The sequence below is a fragment of the Colossoma macropomum genome, unplaced genomic scaffold (assembly GCF_904425465.1).
Source record: "Colossoma macropomum unplaced genomic scaffold, Colossoma_macropomum, whole genome shotgun sequence".
Taxonomy (NCBI): domain Eukaryota; kingdom Metazoa; phylum Chordata; class Actinopteri; order Characiformes; family Serrasalmidae; genus Colossoma; species Colossoma macropomum.
Window position 1 is genome coordinate 21,814,623 of NW_023494800.1, and position 19,300 is coordinate 21,833,922.

The 19,300-nt window shown below is 39.4% G+C and overlaps 3 protein-coding genes across 3 annotated transcripts in view; 2 read left to right on the forward strand and 1 right to left on the reverse strand.

Annotated features, from left to right (window-relative positions):
- The first annotated feature begins 1,330 nt into the window (after positions 1-1,330).
- On the forward strand, positions 1,331-6,564 carry cd74b (CD74 molecule, major histocompatibility complex, class II invariant chain b). The gene is made up of 6 exons (XM_036588574.1): positions 1,331-1,516; positions 3,382-3,548; positions 3,976-4,055; positions 4,329-4,356; positions 5,187-5,381; positions 6,078-6,564. The coding sequence occupies exons 1-6, from the start codon at positions 1,458-1,460 to the stop codon at positions 6,098-6,100; spliced, it is 552 nt and encodes a 183-aa protein (XP_036444467.1). The 5' UTR covers positions 1,331-1,457; the 3' UTR covers positions 6,101-6,564.
- A 2,247-nt stretch (positions 6,565-8,811) lies between these two features.
- Positions 8,812-12,637, reverse strand: LOC118820603 (SLC35A4 upstream open reading frame protein). Its single transcript, XM_036588979.1, has 3 exons — positions 12,575-12,637; positions 10,651-10,749; positions 8,812-9,756 (listed from the first exon to the last, which is right to left on the reverse strand). The coding sequence occupies exons 1-3, from the start codon at positions 12,587-12,589 to the stop codon at positions 9,562-9,564; spliced, it is 309 nt and encodes a 102-aa protein (XP_036444872.1). The 5' UTR covers positions 12,590-12,637; the 3' UTR covers positions 8,812-9,561.
- A 1,472-nt stretch (positions 12,638-14,109) lies between these two features.
- Positions 14,110-19,300, forward strand: part of apbb3 (amyloid beta (A4) precursor protein-binding, family B, member 3) — a 33,851-nt gene continuing 28,660 nt past the window's right edge. The window contains 1 exon segment of the mRNA XM_036588936.1: positions 14,110-14,610. Coding sequence (XP_036444829.1) covers positions 14,562-14,610 — 49 coding nt within the window. The 5' untranslated portion in view covers positions 14,110-14,561.

The following is a 19,300-nucleotide window of genomic DNA, read 5'->3' on the forward strand; positions in this document are numbered from 1 at the left end:
GTGGAACAGAATTTAAGGTGGCACTGAATTTCAGGTAGAACTGCAATTAAGATAGCACTAAATTCAAGGTGGAACTCCATTTTATGGTATCACTTAAATTAGGGTGGAACTTCATTTAAAGTGGAAAAAATTTAAGGTGGAACAGAATTTAAGGTGGCACTCCATTTAAGGTGTACGAAAATTAATTTGGCACAGAATTTAAGGTGGAACTGAAATTAGCAAAGCACTAAACTTAAGGCGGCACAGAATTTAAGGTGGAACTTATTTTAACGTTGCATTAAATTTAAGGTGCCACAGACTTTAAGGTGGAACTTCATTCACGGTAGCACCTAGCAACGAATTACCATCCACCACAGGTACTGCAGCTTCTGCTTAGCAACATTTTGGCAATATTTTAACAACTATCAACAGTCTTCGACCATTTTAACGTTTTAAAGTAATTAACTGGCTTTTTCAAGCCAACTTAAAGTTCGTTCACGAACTTTCCCTTTCTGGTTATATACGCTGTTTTCTCTCTCACTTTTCACCCGCGCCCCTTGCAATTCCTCAGCGCACCACTAGGGGGTCTCCACACAGGTTGAGTACCTGTGCCCTAATGCATGACGGTACAAGAACAACTGTTCAGCAGAATCAATACTGGTATGTGATCTGTGCTGGAACTCGTGGCTTTGCCTAACTGGTTTGACTCGGTACACTTACTTGGCCCTGGGGAACACCAAAACATCCAACTTACAAAACTAATTTCCTTGTGAGATACAGTTTTAAAAAAAGCTGAAGGTGAAATGACTTGTAGTGATGGTGTAGTTAAATGTAATTTCACTTCATCTTTATGTTACGTAACTGGACTTTGGTCCTGGTTCTGGATTACATGTCACTGTTAGTGGTGATTCTTTTTTTCCTAAACACGGAACATCAACCAAATTATTGGCACAACACGTTTTATTGGCGATTTCTCAGTTAAAAAATCTTTTCTTTCATATATTATATTGTGTTCCTCGTGTATAGTTTAATGTCACTTTTAATAGCTCTTCAGTAGTTTTGACTCTGTAGGTGAGGAAACAGAGTCAGGTCTCACTCCTCCATCATAAAACAGACTTTTACCCGATTATCGGTGAGGACTGTGTCTGCCACCACCTTCATATTTTATAAAAATGATGGATTTTACAGTGAAAAGCTGTTTAAACTCAGTTGACACAGCTGCTGTGAGAGACTGGCGGTTTATGAAGACTTCAGTATTAAACCGACACTGCTGCTATCAACTGATGACGCGTCCGCTCTCAGCCAATCAGGAGGGCAGAATCCAGTCTCAGTAATAAAGTCTCAGCTGGTTTGGGACTTTCCTCTTTCATCTTCAGCGTCTCTGGATTCGCTTCTCATTTTTACAGCCTCCTTCACTGAGAGAGTCTGACCAGCTGCTCATTTTTCGAGTGTAAATCTTTTTGGTCACTTTTACCAAAATGTCTGATCCTCAAGATGGACCCCTGCTCCGGACTCCCAGTGTAACAACGTCAACAGGGTGAGACCCCCTTTCTCTGTCTTTCTTTCTTTTTTTCTTTCTTTCTTTTTTTCTTTCTTTCTTTCTTTAGCTTATTTTCTTTACTTTAATTACGCACATTTAGTGTTGACAAGTCTTATAAATCTTGTAGGAAAATGTTCTTGTAAAATTTATCATAAAATAATTAAGAATGCTTAAACAACTGCGCAACATACCTGTCAGCTGAATAAAGCACTAAACTGTACATGTTTTTGATGCTTGTACAAGTTACCAATTTCCACTACAGAATGCAACATGATGTGACCAAAAAAAAACTTGCATTCTGGGTTTTGTGGTTCTGTAGACCTGATTCTAAACGCAGGCCTATAAACATACAGACTATTTCACTGTGCATTCATACGTATCACTTCATTTCAACTTCCTGTTAAACTCATCAGCTCATTAACAATCCCTGCAGTCCCGTAGAAAAAATCTGAGATACTGTCAGATATGGACACATTTATATGTATATTAATGTATAATGTATATGTACATATATTTTGTGTACATATTGTGGTCATAAATGCATGATATATGGATCATACATATCTCTGATACATGGCTGAACCCATCCCAGTACAGTTATAATTGTTCCCATTACTATTATCTGTTTATCTGTTTGCTTTTAAGTATTAAATTATTTAAATGTGTCAGGGGACAATATTTCAGTTTATTTCATGTTTTCATGATTTTATTGCATAGCTTACCCTGTGCACAATAGAATTTAGTTACATAACTATTATATGACTTTTCACTACATTAGGATGTATGTTAAAGAAACAAAGACGATGCATAAACATCTTTTACCACATGAAGGTAACATGAATAATATATGCCATCCATACATGAATAACATTATCTATCACATATGTTTGTGTATGTTGAAATCCGTCTGAATTAATTGTCCCATATTTAAAAAAGGCCAATTTCATGTATGTTGGCACATATGTCATATATTTGAAATTTATATATTCCATATATCAGTTTTCCGAGTACGTTTTTAAAGTTTCCCAAAGCAAAATGTATAAACATTCTCACCCGTCACGCTTTCAGACTAAGTTTTGTTTTTTTGTTTTTTTGCCTTCCTTAAAAGTATTAAAGGAAGGACTCGTGTAAAAACATTATGGCAATTTTATTTTAGATTTGTTTTTGTCTTAGAAGTTTTTAGTTTGTTTTATTTGTTTATTTTTAACATTTAATTAGTTAATTAAGTATTTGATGAATTAATTAACTGTTGTTCGTGTTGTTACTTACCTTTGTTAAATATTCTGCTGCCTGTCTTTTTTTAAAATTTTTGCTGCCCTGCTTCGGTGATTCCTGTCTTTTAAATGAAAGAAGGAAAAAGAAGCCGCGCTTAAGGTCACCATGACCGTGCCACAGTAGAAATCCAGGAGTACGATTAGAAAACAACAACCTAGAGCAGTTATTTGGGTAATTGGGTACCGTTCCTTCTGACCTGCCTCTTCAAACATTTGTATATACATATCTCGGGTAACTCATTCTCGCTTCATTTTTAAGCACAGCAGTCTTTACATTTGCTTTTCATTTTTGCTTGTTAAAAAGGAAAAGCTGCATTTGCATTTATTTCACCAGTTACATTCGGCCTCCACTGTTCACACATTTTGCTGTGAATAAGAGTCAAGCTAACTGAATAAGGTAAAGGTAAATGAGCAGCTGGGCTGATGTGAGCACCGTCCAACCAAAATAATCCTGATAAACATGTCAGTTCAATTCAGTAGCAACTTAAACTTATTTTCTCTGCTCTAACTGTCCATTTCGACAGGGCAGAGCAGGGCTGAATGTGAAAGAGATTATTCTTTCAACTGTATTTTCATTTCCTGTTTTAGGAGCTCCAACAAGCAGGCTCTGAAGGTGACGGCGCTGACCCTGCTCGCCACTCTCCTTATCGCAGGCCAGGCTTTCACCGCCTACATGCTGTTCAACCAGAAGGAGAGGCTGAGCACTCTGGAGAGCCACTCTACCCGTCTGGAGGAGCTCGGCCGCAGGGCCACAGGTCAGTCAGCTCCCTATGACCCTGCCTGTGGACGCAAGTGACCATTCAGAGGTGCTGCAGTGAAGAAGCAATAAGCAGCACTTTCAGTGTTTCCAAAAAAGATTGGAAAATGTGGAGATTTTTCCAAAAATGTGGAACATTGTCCAAAAGAATTGTTTCTTGTTTTGTAGCCGAAAGCACATAAAGTTCAGAGCATGCAGTCCAAGCAAGTTGGTGTAACACTAAACAATGAATGTGATGTTTAAAAAGTTGCTTATTTCTTGCTTTATCCTGATTCTGGAAAATATCTGGTAAATGCTGAACTCGGTTTTAACAACAATACAGATATAAACACAAAAATGATGAGGCGTTCCTGTCTAAATTGAAGATCTTGCTTGTTAATATAATTAAAAATATACTTTGTCTTTACTTCCTTTTCTTTCTTCAGCCATGCGCAGTCCCATGAAGATGGCACTGCCCATGAACTCTCTCCCTCTGTTGATGGACGACGCTGTCACTGAGAAGAAGGTGAGAGGGATTTTCACTGTGTTGCTATTACAGTACTCAGCTGCCAGGTGGCAGCATTGAACTAAAATACCATACAGGATGAGGAGCATTCACAAAGCAGGACTTTTTGGTTAGCCTTTTAACTTCAGCCAAAAGGAGCATTCCTTACTGGACAATCCTCAACTTTAGGCTTAAGTTATTCAGCTTACTGAGAAATCCTGTTTTATCTGGAGTACATCTGCGCTGCATATTGTAGCAGTTCAATGCGTTCTAACATTCTGATTTTCTTTTCAGGCCCCGTCCACTCCTGCTCCCAAGAAAGGTGAACTGTCTGTCCACATCCTTCACCACACTGCATCTGCTTATTCATGTTTATATACCCTACCTTCATTCACATGTCATTAGAAGTGGATGATATGGCTAAAGTATGATTTCATGACAAAGACATTTTTGCAAAATACGATACGTATCACACTATTTTGACTCACAGAGATAGTACACAATAGGGCCACATTCAACAATAGCCATCAAAAACTCTCAAATTAAACAGGGCTAATTATGCTCTCTTTTCAATGCAACATGCACTTGGCCATCATTGTGTTTTAAGTGTGGATGATATCCACAATATGCTCAGAAAAACATGTCACAGTAACAAAATCTATTACTATAACATTAAAATATCATCTTATTATCCACCTCTACATGTGATTAATCTTTTTGAGTTCTTTAGTCAATAACAGCTAACACAGTGTAGACTGAGATATTGTAAACTAGAAATTAAATGGGTATTTCTAGATGATTTATTCAGTCTTCATATTTTTGTTAACAACAAGAAGTTGTTACATACTAAATATTGTACTCTAATTGTTTATTAATAATGTCTTGTTGACTTATCCATATCAGTATAAGTCTGTTCATCACTCTGGACACTAAAACATATTTTTTTCCACCTTCCCATCAATTTTTTTAGACTTCTGAAGTTGCAGTACCAGCATAATATTCTGTTACACACATATGTGCAACAAAACTGGTTTTATATAAACTTCTAAATAGTTGTGTCATTATGTAAGCTAAGAACTCTCAGCACCCGGGTTATCATGACTGTGTTGGACATTCCTGCACTGGAAGGCTAAATTCAGATTTTTCCCTCAGAACTGACCCAGTGCCAGCAGGAGGCTACAGGTTTGGTGGACGTCCGCATGCACTCTTACAAGCCCACCTGCGATGAGAATGGAGACTACGAGCCTCAGCAGTGCTGGGATGCAGCCAATAAGTGCTGGTGTGTGGACAAGAGCGGAGCCATGCTGGAAAACTCTATGGCAGATGGCCCTGCTGACTGTGGCAAAGGTAAAACTTAATCATTATGAATAGCTAATAAAGTCATGATGATGTTAGTACTGTGTTATTCCATACAAGGAATTTGTGTGACATTTGTTTGTTGTTAGCACTGTTATTCCAAGGAATCATGGGACCAAATTTTTTAAGTTTTTTTTTTTTTACCAACAGTAAATTTCATGAATTCCTTGCTTGTCTAAGCTGGTTTATGCTGGTGTGGTGCAGGTTTAGCAGCATATCAGCAGCCAAAACACACCATATGTGTTCAGAATAATAGCTTCTGTTGTTGCTGACCAGCATATCAGCATCCCAAACACATGTCGTCGCTGTCAGTACAGAATCTTGTATCTCCAAGATGGTAACTTTACAGGAGAAGGCAAAAACGTTCTTTACTTATAACGTAAGTGAATGTAACAGTTTTTTCTAAGGAATTTCGGACAGTTTCCATTCATCCATTAATCATGAAATTTACACGCAACATAAAAGGCAGCTGGCGTTTTTGTAAAATAAAATGGAAAACAACAAAAAAGTGAGATAATCTTTTGTTCCGACAGCAATTATATGCTGGTTTTGCTGGTGACCAGTTATGCTAGCCTATGCTAGCTTTTCCAGCAAGGAAAACATTATTTGGGTTGTCATAATAAGTAATTTATTTAATTAAGATCAGTGTTTGAGTCTTTGGGTTCATTTCTGTCTCTTCTTTTCCAGCCAAAGTTGGAGCTCTGGAGTAAGATGTGAATCTGCAGCTTCATGAAGATTTCTTTCTCATTTCTTTTTTCCTCTATGCACAACAATGTATGCTACTTTAGTTTTAAAGCTTTAAGATGCAGAGTGCTATACATTTTTATGGGATCATTGAATAAAAATACTTGGGCTTTAGCATTATACATTTAGTAGGATACTTGGATAAAAATACAGCTTCCTCAGCAAATAGATCCTCACTTCTCATCACTTCTTAACTGTGTAGATGATGCTATATTGAAGAGTATGCTATACTATATTGCCTGGTTATTGGTTAGTTATAGAAACTGTCCTTCTCTGTCAACATGATATTTAAGATCAAGTTAAGATCTGATTACTAACCTTTTTCATTTTTGATGCTGTGTGAAATGACAGTGAATGGTGCATGGAGGAAGTAGAAGGATAATGGACCTCGACAATTGGAAAAGGGTTCAAATAAATTTTTTACTAACAATGTGTGTGTTTGTTGGTTTGATTGATGGCTTAAGTAAAAGAGCTGATCTGTCTTATCTTCAGGGAGAATCTTGAGTTTCCTCTTGAGCGTATCCATTCCAGTGGTCAGTGCTAGCGCTGCAGTTTGAGCTGTGCATCACGGTAACACTAGAGACATTCCTGTGCTTTCTCTTTCATAGCAGATTAATGCTAACTGAAACCTTATAGCCACAAATCTCAAAGGCCCCCAGCAAAGCCGAGCAGTTATGGGCCATTTCAGTGGCAACAGGGGACAGAAAGTGAAGGGAGTTCCTTGGTTTTGCTAACCTCAAGTACATAGAAGACACAGCTGAGCCATATGGAGAGAGACCTAGAGCAGTGGTCACCAGTCCTGGTTCTGGAAAGCTACCTTCCTGCAGCGTCTAGTTCTAACCACACTAAATAACTTCCTCAGAACTCCTTGATTGGCTGGATCAGATGCATTAGTGCTAGGTAAGGAGCGAAACTCTGCACGGAAGTAGATCTCCATGAGGAGGGCTGGTGACCACTGCTGCAGAGACTTCAACAGGAAGAGAATATTAAAAATTCATCAAAAGCAACACAACCTCTCACAGAGTCCCAGGACACTTTCAGGAACTCACATGCTAGCTTTTAGCACACAATGAACATTTGCAGGTGCACCATGAGTATAATTAACTACCCAGTCTGACAACAATTGATTGGGTTACTAATTAAATGTAGGAATGCTATAACCAACTGATATGCTAAATTTCACAAAAGGTGATCCATATAACACCTTAAATCTGGAGGGATACTCTGTCTTGTAGCTGGTCACTAAAGCTATTAGCTAACATCTCTCTATGGCCTTGTGTCACTTACAAATGACAGAGAAACAAGCAGTTTTAGCATTTAAAACATCCTACCAAATGCTTTTCACTTTCATGGACTCCCTTTTGTCCAAATCTTTTATTTTGTTCCATGTGAGCGAATTCTTTTAGCTATTGGTCAAAGCACAAAGCACAACAGGACTGATAGAGGCCAGTGGTTTCCTGGAATAGCCCTGTTCTGCATATTTTAGTGTTTTCCTGCTATCTTATTAACTTCAGCAGAGACTCATTAAAAAGTTGATTAGCTGAAACAGTTGTATAAGAATAGGGATAACACTACAAAATGCTGGATGTGGGGGCTCTTAGATCAATTTAAGCCAGCAGTATCAAAATGGGTTCCTTTTGGGCCACAGCACTGACGAGATTACTGTTTTCCCTTTTACTAACACTCAACTCATGCAGGTCTTGCAAATTAGCAAATAGGTCCAATCAGGTGTTTTTAATAAAGAGGAACTCTAAACTCAGCAGAGCTGTGGACTGGGAGGATCTCATTTTGACACGCCTCACTTAAACATTTTTAGGCTGATTTACATAAATCTTCAGAAAGGAGGAAATGTGTGGTTGTTTCAGTTCCTGATAACAGTGATTACAGGACAACTGACAACAATGCGAATGAGGAATTTTTTTTTATTGTTTCTAATGTTATTATTTATTATGTATGAGCAACAGTCAATGGATAAGTGAAAAAATTTGAAGAACAGAAACAGAATATATTTCAAGTAGGTTAAGATTTAATGTCAGACACTAGAAAACTATTACCTTAATTTACACATTAACATATTAACAATTGTGCAAATTGAAGTGGGGGGCAGAGTTTTTATATTTGAATTTTTGTATGTGAGCTGTAGCCTTCTGCTGTTGCTCAACATTTGTGTTTTATGTATTAATGTTCATATTAACTCAAAATTATTCTGTGGATATAGTCAAACTAAACACAAATTATTTTTTTTTATTTAATTCATAATGTGGACCAGAAATCTGGTATGATCTTTAAGAAATTAGTTTATTCATTCAACGACCCCAGTGTTATGCCTTTATTGTAGAAGATTATTATATATATATAGCAAGTCAAAAAGCACACTAAGAACACACTTCATGCACTGAACGTATTTATGTATAAATGTCTTACTACAAGAAAAATGCCATGCAACATTATGTAACAGTACCCATATCAGAACAGCATCTACATAAATAACATCAAATGACAAAGTTAAGAGGATGGCATGCAAAAGAAAAGCTTACAACTTGGCAAAAAGAAGATTAAAAAAAAAGTGCTTACTTTATATCTTGAGATATAATCAAAGCACTGTTTAGCACTGAATTAACAAAGTGTCATTTGAAATTAACTGCATGGCAGTCAATTTGTATGTTCCCTGATAACCTAATAAGAATTTTTGCCACCATTTCATGGATGCTTTATTCGCTATCATCTCAGCAAATCCAGTAGGGCTAAAGTGCAAAAATGCTTGATTGCTCCATGATCTGCTGTTCGAAAGGTGATACTGATTGTGTACAGCACTCACATGCCAGGTCATCGCCCTATCAGCTACACTGGAAGGAAAAAAGGCACAAATCAAAGCTGACTTTGCTGCAATTAGACACTGGTGGCATGGAGGATGCTGAATAATTCAACCACTCTGCACTGCAGCGTTCTGTAGAGGTTGACCAGAATGTTAGTTATGACATTACTGGATATTTAAAAGGAGAAAGATGACCAAATTTTAGTCTGAAGCACCAGAAAGGCTTTACGGTAAACTTTAGAAGATCAGTTTCCAAAAAGTTTTGTATCGGTATGTTTATGTTCAGATCACCACTTTAAGTATCAGTGAGAGTAACGAAAATGATGCTAGTTCTGCAATCACATAATGATCACTGTGTTACAACACTTTGGGGAAACTCATCCCTGAGCTGCCAGTTTATCACTAAACAAAAACTTTCATATTGGCTCCCAGTTAAATCTCATGGAAAATTAAATCACATCCCATTATTTACATTAGCCACTCTGCACAGCAATATACTGGAAAACTGCATGGCCTTCAGTGCAGTGCTTCCTAGGAGGCTGAAGTGAGGAAAAAAGTATGAGATGCATGATTCATTGACTATTTTGTCAACCCTGAGCTGTGTACACAATTCTATTTGCTCTTCCTAAAGGAGCTGAAATAGCCCTTTATGGTCTGCTCAACGTTGGGCACATTAAAGTTCTGAGCAGCATAGATTCCGGTGCAGGTTCCCACAAGCACGCCCATGATGGCTGAAGAGCGCAGCTTCGCTACGATGTATCCAGCCAGAAAGCCCTTGAGGAAGGGAGAGCCCAACAGACTCCCGCCCTGAATCAAAACAGCAGATTTTACATACCACAGGTTACTTATGTCCATATTTACCCCTACAACCTCCATTCCTCCCACAAATATTTTATTGTAGGTGAAACAAAAGCAGTAGTACTCAAATTTAAATGGCAGTCATTTTACATACATTTGCTATCTCAGACACTGTAACAAGTTCATTGTGTTAAAAGAATACTTTGGTGAAAATCTGATTTACACAATTTTCCACTTACAGCAGATGTAGTCAATCAGCCTGAAATCACATGTCTGAAATCCAAATTTTGCTTGTTTAGAACTGGAGCAGTGAGGCTAACATTGCTAACAAACACTAGAATCAGAATCAACACAAAGATTTTTCACTGACCACAGAATTAAGGTTTTGGCACAGTCACACCAGTCTCCTGACCTAAACCCCATAGAAAACCTGTGGGATTAGCTGAGGAGGAGAGTCCACAGTCCACCTCAGAATCTGAATACAGAGAGATTCTGTATGCAGGAATTGTCTCAGATCCTTTGTCATGTGTGGCACACACAGATTTGAGAAAAATATTTCCTGATGAGTCCCCCCCCAATCACTGTACTTCAAATAAAGATTAGGTTCTTCTTAATCTTTTAAATGAAGGATTAAAAAGGTTAAGCAATAAAGATGGTTTTACAGCCTGTTTCGCTCATGTTTACCAGACATCCCAATATTTATGGAGGGCACTGTAAACTTCCATTACTTTTTAACTACATTTGCCTTGTAGTTCCACTGCAAACCAATTAAGCAAACTTTGGACACCAAACATGTCTTGGCTTACATTTAAGGTAAGGAGAAAAATATGCAAATTTTATTTTTTTTGGTAACCAAACAATATTTACAGTGTAAATACAGAGTTATACATGTGGTCAGTTTACCTGAGGAAGTCCAGCTTGCACCTCAGTCTCCACTCGTCGTTGAATGTCATCCAGCTGGCCTTTAAGCAGGGCTAGATCCTTTAACTGCCTGAATGGATCCTAACACACAGACAGCACACAAACAAGCTGGAAAAGTTAGCATCTGTTACTCAACTAACACAAAAACAGCTGCAGAATGGACAGAATGCACTGCTCATGTTTTGATACCACACCAACTAGTATGAAGCACCGCATACCCTTATTGGAAAAACTGTCTGAAATACACTCACTGGGCTCTTTATTAGGAACACCTGTACACCTACTCGTTCATGCAATTACCTAATCAGCCAATCGTGTGGCAGCAGTGCAGTGCATACAATCTTGCAGATACAGGCCAGAAGCTTCAGGTAATGTTCAACCATCAGAATAGGGGAAAACTGTGATCTGAGTGATTGTCTGTGGCATGATTGTTGGTGCCAGACGAGCTGGTTAGATTATTTCTATAACTGCTGACCTCCTAGGATTTACATGCACAACAGTCTCTAGAGCACTCAGAATGGAGCAATAAAGAAAATACATCCAGTGAGCAGCAGTTCTATGGAAGGAAAACGCCTTGTTAATCAGAGAGGTCAATGGAGAATGGCCAGACTGATTTGAGCTGACAGAAAGTCTATAGTAACTCAAAAAAACACTCTGTACAATTATGGTGAGCAGAAAACATCTCAGAATGCACAACATCAACATTAAACCTTAAGGCAGATGAGCTACAACAGCATCAGACCATGTCAGGTTCCACTTCTGTCAGCCAAGAACAGAAAGCAGAGACTGCAGTGGGTACAGGCTTACCAAAACTGGACAGCTGAAGACTAGAAAAACATCACCTGGTCTGATGAATCTTAAATTCCGGCTGAGGCACACAGACGGTAAGGGTCAGAATTTGGCAGCAACAGCATGAACCCACATTCAACCTGCCTTGTATCAACAGTTCAGGCTGGTGGAGGTGGTGTAATGGTGTGGGGAATGTTTTCCTGGCACACTTTGGGTCTGTTAACACCAATTGATCATTGCTTGAATATCATGGCTTTTTTGAGTTGTTGCTGAGCACATGCACCATTTCATGACTACAATTTATTCAGCTTCTAATGGCAATTTCCAGCATGATAATGTGTCATGTCACACAGCAAAAGTTGTCTTAAATTGGTTTCATGAACATGACAATGAGTTCAATGTTTGGCCTTCCCAGATCTGAATCCAGTAGAACACCTTTAGGATGTGGTAGAACAGGGGATTCGCAGCATGAAAGTAAACCTGAAAAACCTGCAGGAATTGCATGATGCAATCATATCAACATGGAACAGAGTCTCAAAGGAATGTTTCCAACATCTTGTGGAATTCATGCAACAAAAACTTGAGGCTGTTTTGAAAGCAAAGGAAGACCCTAGCCAGTGTTAGTATAGTGTTCCTAACACAGTGCTCGACGAGTGTATGTTGCAATGCCAGCCAGCCAGCATGGTGGAAAAAAGGGCTTTGTGCTATGAGTCATGACAGGGTGTGCCAAAGGACCCAAAGACCACAAAATAATCACCAAGATGCCAGAGACAGGAAAACTCTGCACTCAAACAGTCTTCACAGTTTTAAAAGTATAGAGAAATAACTAAATATATGTTAAAAAAAAAAGGTGTAAAGTAGCAGGAAAACAAAACTGAAACCGTGTGAAAAAGAGAATTTACAGTTTACTACAATATACCCAACACCCTCACCATTCGGCACTGATAAACACCGCGCATTAAAACGATCGGAAAAGTTGTTTCTATGACAAAATGGCTTAATAAAGTCCACATAACGAAAACAGACAATGCCACAAAAATATCATATCTAAGTAATTTCACCGAAGACTACGCACAGTTATTACACGAGCTTATAAAATGAAGACAGAGCCTCAAACCTTGTCATCCGCCATGTTCGCATGTGTAGGCTGTGAGCACTGTGATCGACTATGCGTCCTGTTTTGCAGAAGCTAGTTTGAGTTTGATTCATCTGGTCTGGTGTGGCTGCATTTAGCCCAGTAATTTCACTCCGTTGTGTGTGAGGAGGTAGTGATGCAGAAAAACATGTTTGTACACAAAATAGCGTAAATTACAGGTGAGGGACAAGATTTTTGTGAAATAAAATATTTAAATTAACTCTGTCTATCGACAGTTCTGTATCTTAGCAACGTTTTGATGAGATTTAGAATATTTGTTTTATTTTATTTACAGTGACAGTGTGAGGTAAAGTTAACGGCTGCTCCAGTGTGGATTGGCCAGGCAGAAGAGAAAAGGTCTAGGTTTCTATTTCTGTCAGAAGTTTGGGAAAAAATGTGACATTGTGTTGGAATTTTGACTTAATATCTCAAAAAAAATGAGTTATTTGCTTGATATCTTGGCTTATTTTCTCAAAATCTGGACTTACTAACTAACTACAAATTGTGAGAAAATAAAAAATAAGAAAATGCTTATTTAGACTAGCTAAGTTATTGTTTCGACATAATAATTACGATCTAGACATAAGTCAACGTCTCAAGAAGACAAGTCAGTATTTGGAAATAGTCATTATTTGAAATGAAAAGACGTAAGTCAGGGTTTTTGACATTCTGTTGCCATTTATTTCTCCTCTTTCTGGCGGAAACGGGCTTCCACAGAGCTCCACTCTTCTTGCAGCTTTCATAAAAAACACAGACGCTCGAGAGGGAACCGGCGTTGCTACGGCAACCAGCAGAAGGCGAGATGGATGACGCAAGCGGAGGCTGGACCATGACGGACTATGGACGTGGTGACAAGTTAAGGTGGACCAGTGTATTCCTCCTAACACGCACCCTCTGCCCACTTTATTAAGGAGATAATGTGCTTCAGATCCTTTTTGTTCTTTTTTCTGTTCCTTTTGCTTATTTTGAAGAAAAATCTGCATATATTTCTTCTTAGACTCAAACAGCTGAAGACATTACATACAACAGCTTTTGCACATTTGGGTTGTTGCACATTATCCGTGCACTACTGTTGTGTCCCCTGTGCAGTGCTCACGACCACACACACACACTCAGCTTGTGTCATATTACATATATATTTTTTGGACTGGGCTTTGAAAAAACGCCTCAGCTGGAGAAAAGTGATCCCCAGCCTGCGGTGGTTTGACAGATGGAGGTCTTCCACTCTCTTTGTGTGGGCCAGATTGGTGTCACTAATCTCTCCTGTCACGGAGAGATGCGCTGTGTTATAAATTGAATGCAATCTTATTACATTCTCATAGACATGAAAGGTCTGTATAGCAATTAATGTTCCCTTTTTAAAAATTGTTATCTGATTCACCTTTTCTGTGTCGCTGTATGGACTGTATGTCTTCTGTGTTTTCAGGTGAAGCTGTTCTCCTCTGATTGATACTCAGTCGTCCTTAAGGCATCACCATCAGTGCCAGGGGAGAGAGAGCAGTTGAGACAGAGAGAGGGAGAGAGAGAGAGAAGGGGGGGGCTTGTCGCTGCAGGCGTTACTGAACACAATCCAGAGAGCACAGAGAGAGAGGAGGGGTAGCAGCAAACAGCATCACTCCGAAGAGAGGAGAGGAGAACGGCGTAGAGAGAGAAGGAGAAGCTGACCAGTAAGACAAAGAGGTGATTTTGTTTTGACCACTGTTAGTTAGGAGTTTAATAAAGAGGAAGGAGACTGAGCTATCAAGGCTGAGTAAGAGAGAGAAAGGGAAAGGGAATCAAGAGAGGCAAAAGAGAGAGAAAAAGAGGAGTAGAGATCCTGTAATCTGCTTGGCATGCGAGTGTGTCCCCGGCTGGTTGGCACTGCATGCAGCGGCCGGCGTGTGAGTGAGTGCGGGCGAACGGTGGGACAGTTTGGACTGGAATGTGTCTCAGCTAACCTCAGGAGAGTTCAGGGAACATTTACCTCACCATGCTGGGGAAGGACTACATGCTCGCCATCATCATAGTCAATTATGACGGTGAGTACACCTCTTGCTCTCTCTCTCTCTCTCTCTCTCTCTCTCTCTCTCTCTCACTGTGTATCTTTATCTCTCTCTTTCTCTCTCTTTTTTGGCTATATCAGTCTATCTTTGCCACTGTCTTTCTTCTTTCTTTCATCTTTCTCTCCTACTCTCTCTCTCTCACTCCACCTCTCCTTTGTCTCGTCTCAGAGCAGAAGGCAGTAAAAGGAGCGAGAGAGGGGGCTTGAGTTGCTCTGTTCTGCAGGTGTTCACAATTGAAATCCCCATTGTGTACCATTCACTGATTCACTGTTCATCCACAGCAGTAGTAACTACAGGTGCTGTGTCATACCAGGCGAATTCAAACACTTACTGAAACTCTAGTTCAGACAGCTGAGTTAGTTCCTATTGCTCTCCCTGCATGTGTGTTCCATTATTAAGTCCCTCAAAGACTCTAATGACTGACTTGGCTCATAACATCTCTGAACTCCCTAATGTTAATACGGTGTAAACAGACCACCTGTGTAGGGCTGTTTCTGAAAGTGATCCTATTGGCTACAGGAAGCTAACTGGTCACTGAAGTGTATGTGTAATGCACTCCTAGGGCATCAGTCTATATTATTAGTCTTTTATTACAACTCTTTAAAGGGGAATTTTAAATTTCTGCGTAACTATATCATTAAGGTGTAAATGAAGTCATTCAGAGTAGTTGATATGAAATTGTTTATTGTAGAGTCATTTACCAACTCAGATTTCTTTACAGTGGTGGTGATAGGAGCCAGTGGTCTAATGTCTACAATGTAAATGCAGCCATTTTATTTACCATCCAAAAGGACTAGCGAACCTACACATCATTTGAGTTTTAAAATATAAAGTTGAAAATGAGGATAAGAAATCATATGTGAATACAACACTACAGTTGAAATTTTGAACTGCAAATCTATAATTAATTTCAGAAATCTGTAACTTGTAACACAAATTGCGCATGTGTGATTCGTTGGTTACGTTTGCTATTTTTTATTCATATGTGTGGTTTGTAGATCTCCTCTCTAGCATGGAAGCTAACTATACATATATTAGGCATTAGTGGCATTAAAAGCTGACATCTGGTTCCAGTCACTACCACTGTGAACAATTCTAACTCAATAAGCTTCTCTAGAACAGAGCATTTCACATCAAACCACTCTGAATGACTTGTTTACATCTTAACCAATTGATTATGCATACGTTCAGAAACATTAGTGGAATTCACCCTTTAAGACTAATAATTATGAGAGTGAGATACTTAACTGTGGACCCACATACAGAGTGAAAGGGGTTAAGCATTAGATAGATGCAGCATTAAGCTCCTTCGCTTTGTGAGATGCTGTAGGTGAACAGAGAGGCAGTTGACGGTTTAATGTAATTGCCTGAATGTACTGAGTAAGCAACTTGGTTAGCTCCGCTAAGTGTTTGTGTGTGTCATCTCAGAGACTTTCCCCCTAGCAGCATTTGATTGCTGTGCTGTAGGTGGGTTGTCTAGGTAACTGTTGCCCCTAGGTTCATTCGCACAGCTAGCTGAAGCCCCTGGAGGATAGGGGCAATATCTAAAGTTCTGTGTTTCACATCCAGTTGGATGTGTAGAAAATGTTCAAGGGAAAAAAACGTAAGTCAAAAACTGAGGATTTCAGAGCTTTTGAACACTCAAGTCCATTTTGTTGTGTAGAAGCACTGATGTACATATTTCACACTCACTAGACTTCCCTTCTTCTCTAAGCAAAGCAGAATCTGCCTGTGCTCTGCACGTCATCCCTCCTAAAATAACCTCCCATACATGCTTTGAGTGAGAGAGACATAGAGTGAAACCTAAGATAACCTTTCCAAACAAAAAGTTGTTGGCCAGGTTGACAGGAGGAATACTACAGATGCTGCAAGAGAGTTTTGTTTTCTGTTTAGTGTTTGATGATATGACAACAAATTATACAAAACATTAATACAATCAATATTATACTTATCATGATAAATACATTTAGCTATTTTGAGAATAATGTGGATATTGTCAGCATGTCCACAACACTGACCAACTGCATGTTTTATTAAAAAGCTTTCACCATTTTGTTGGGAGATAAAATCCCAATGTAATGAGTTCATGAAACATGGACTGTGTTTAATTTAATGTAGTAGTGCACAGATGAAATATTAAATGCCAAAAAAAACACTTGGCTGTTTTTACCCAATTTTACCCCAAAAACCAATTCCCACCCGCTTGGTGTGCCTTTATCGTGCAATACTACAAAGATGGGAGGGTGAGGGCTAGCACACGCTTCCGGTGTGACATGTGAAGCGCCATTGCATCTTTTTTACTGCCACTAATGCAGCGTCATTGGACAGCTCATCACACTTGGAGATCGCAAACTGCCAATCCTGCTACATCAGCCAACACAGGCCCATGTTAGCTAGCATTGAGTGATGAGGGGGAGGGAAGGCTAACCTTCTCACCCACTGAAAGCAAGACCGATTATTCTGTCTTGGACACTCAGCCATGAACGGCTGTGGAATCAACAGAGTTTTGATAGTATTTTTAAAATATGCCACTGCTGGCATTTTATGTCTGTTCCAACTTATCAGACCTCTATTGTGCATCATGAGAAAAAGTTTTGTGATATGTTGTACATTTTTTTTGCCTATATTGCCCACCCTACTTGTGTTTATGAGCTAACTTTGACAATCTTGTGCTGGCCACCAAGTTTGAATGGATATATATTGTCTCTCCGTTCGACTTGGATGAAGGCTGATTGATGTTTTGATCCTGCCCCTTAATCCCCTCAATCTGATCTCCCTTGCTCCACGGCACAGGGATTACTCTCCTCCAGATGCAGTCATTCACGTCAGGGAGAGAAAACGGTGCCCTCTTTGGATATTCAATCTCATTCGGTCATTAAGCCTCTGTAGTCTTTCTTCTCATGTTCCTCTGTCCTTATGTTCTTTATTTAGAACCTATTCCATAACTTTCATTTACATCTTTCTCTTTAAGCTCTCTCTATCCATCCAGTCTTTTCTCTTTTAATCACTCATGCGGCTCTTTCTAGCCCCTACCCGGCCCGGCCCCTGTCAGGTTCGGGGCATTGGAAGGATTGGACGAGGAAAAAGCTCTTGACCGCAATCAGAGTGATCACGCTGTCTCAATTACAGCTGTCTCAGTAGACTCGCGGGAGCCAGGTTGTTGAGTGCTGATTGGCCACTTGAGAGCTTTCTCCCACCTGGCAGATTCGGTCTGACTGAACACTTTCGTTGTTACGGTAAAGGCGTCTACAATGGCTGCTTAGACATGCCATTGAAATCAGAGATTCAGAATGAAGAGGAACTAGTTGTAATATCTTTACTGCTTTCTTTCTCTGTATCTTTCCCATGCTTGTGGTCTCTGTTAGCTTAAAGTTCTTTGTGGTATTGGGCATAATTCACTGGCAGATGTGGACTACTAGAATCAATACAGTGAGACACGTGAAACTGTAGAGTGCAGATTAGCACTGAAGTGTCAGACTTGAGCCCTGTTTGAGCTCGAATGGTTTTACTTGGTGAGGTGTCTATAGTTCCCGTAGCTCCCGAGTTTGACAAGTAACACTTCCAGAGAAAAGATGGCATGATACCACTTTTTCTTTTCTGATACTGATATTGAAACCTTGAGTATCAACAGATACTGATATAACTTTTGTCTTCAAAAATAATGTGCTTTAAATATAATTATTTAAATGGGAAGCACTTCACTTAAGATGTCTAAAACTTCCATGCTCGCACTGCTTTACAGAAATACAGTCTACAGCTAGGTAGTAGCTGCACATTGCTCTTATCTTAATCTTAGTCTATTTGTGGCTACAGTTGATTTCCTATCTATCATTTTTGCAAGTATTGAGTCATCACTTATACTGGATATAATATTGGTGCTCTACACCAGAGTGAATCAGCTGCTGTAGTTAGCTGAGTCTCCTCACTAACAGCTGTCTTGTTTTAATCGACCTCATGGTAATGTAATAACAAAGCCTGCCAATAGATGTGGCCGTGTGCTGTGTTGTTATTGTTATTGAGAGTGGTGCCTGTAGGGTAACGCTGACGTGTGCATCCAGGCTATTTGTGGTAATTTGTGAAAATTGCACAGATACTTTAGCCTGTATGAATTAACCTGTCATATCCCTTACAAATTACATTACAGGACCTACTCTGGGAAAACTAATCCAGTTTGAATAGTGCTTTAGTCAACACTGACAAGATAAGGACGATGTAGTTTCGGTACCAGACGGCTTGTGTTCCACAAGAACATCTGGTCACTGGAAAACTGAACTGCAGAAGCAGGCATAGTTGAATCTGCTTGCTTGTGACGGCTCCGACTGCTTGCCTGCCAGCAGGACGTCCTTTATGAGTATTTACCAGTTGCTCATGAATCTCTGTTTGAACCCCTGCATCCCTTTTGATCACACCATATCTGACTAAGAGCAGCTGCTTTTGAGGGCCTGATCACGAAATGCAGGTCTGGTTCTCCCTGGGGATCATCAATAATTTACAAAGCTTCTTTCCTTCTCTAGCTCTCTTCACTTCTTTAGCTCTCCATATCACTCTCTCTGAGGATTAATGTGTGCCCTTATGGACTCCTTTTTGAGATACACATCCAAAGTACACAGTACTTACATATTACATACATAAAACTTTCTGAAGATCTGTCTTGTTTTTTTTGTTT

Excerpts from the sequence above, each read along its gene's own strand:
- LOC118820603 (XM_036588979.1), bottom strand. Across the intron at positions 9,757-10,650 it reads TGCAAGCTGGACTTCCTCAG|GGCGGGAGTCTGTTGGGCTC; the intron begins GTAAACTGACCA and ends GTTTTGATTCAG.
- cd74b (XM_036588574.1), top strand. The coding sequence starts at position 1,458 with ATGTCTGATCCTCAAGATGGACCCCTGCTCCGGACTCCCAGTGTAACA. Across the intron at positions 3,549-3,975 it reads GCTCGGCCGCAGGGCCACAG|CCATGCGCAGTCCCATGAAG; the intron begins GTCAGTCAGCTC and ends TTCTTTCTTCAG. Across the intron at positions 5,382-6,077 it reads CCCTGCTGACTGTGGCAAAG|CCAAAGTTGGAGCTCTGGAG; the intron begins GTAAAACTTAAT and ends CTTCTTTTCCAG.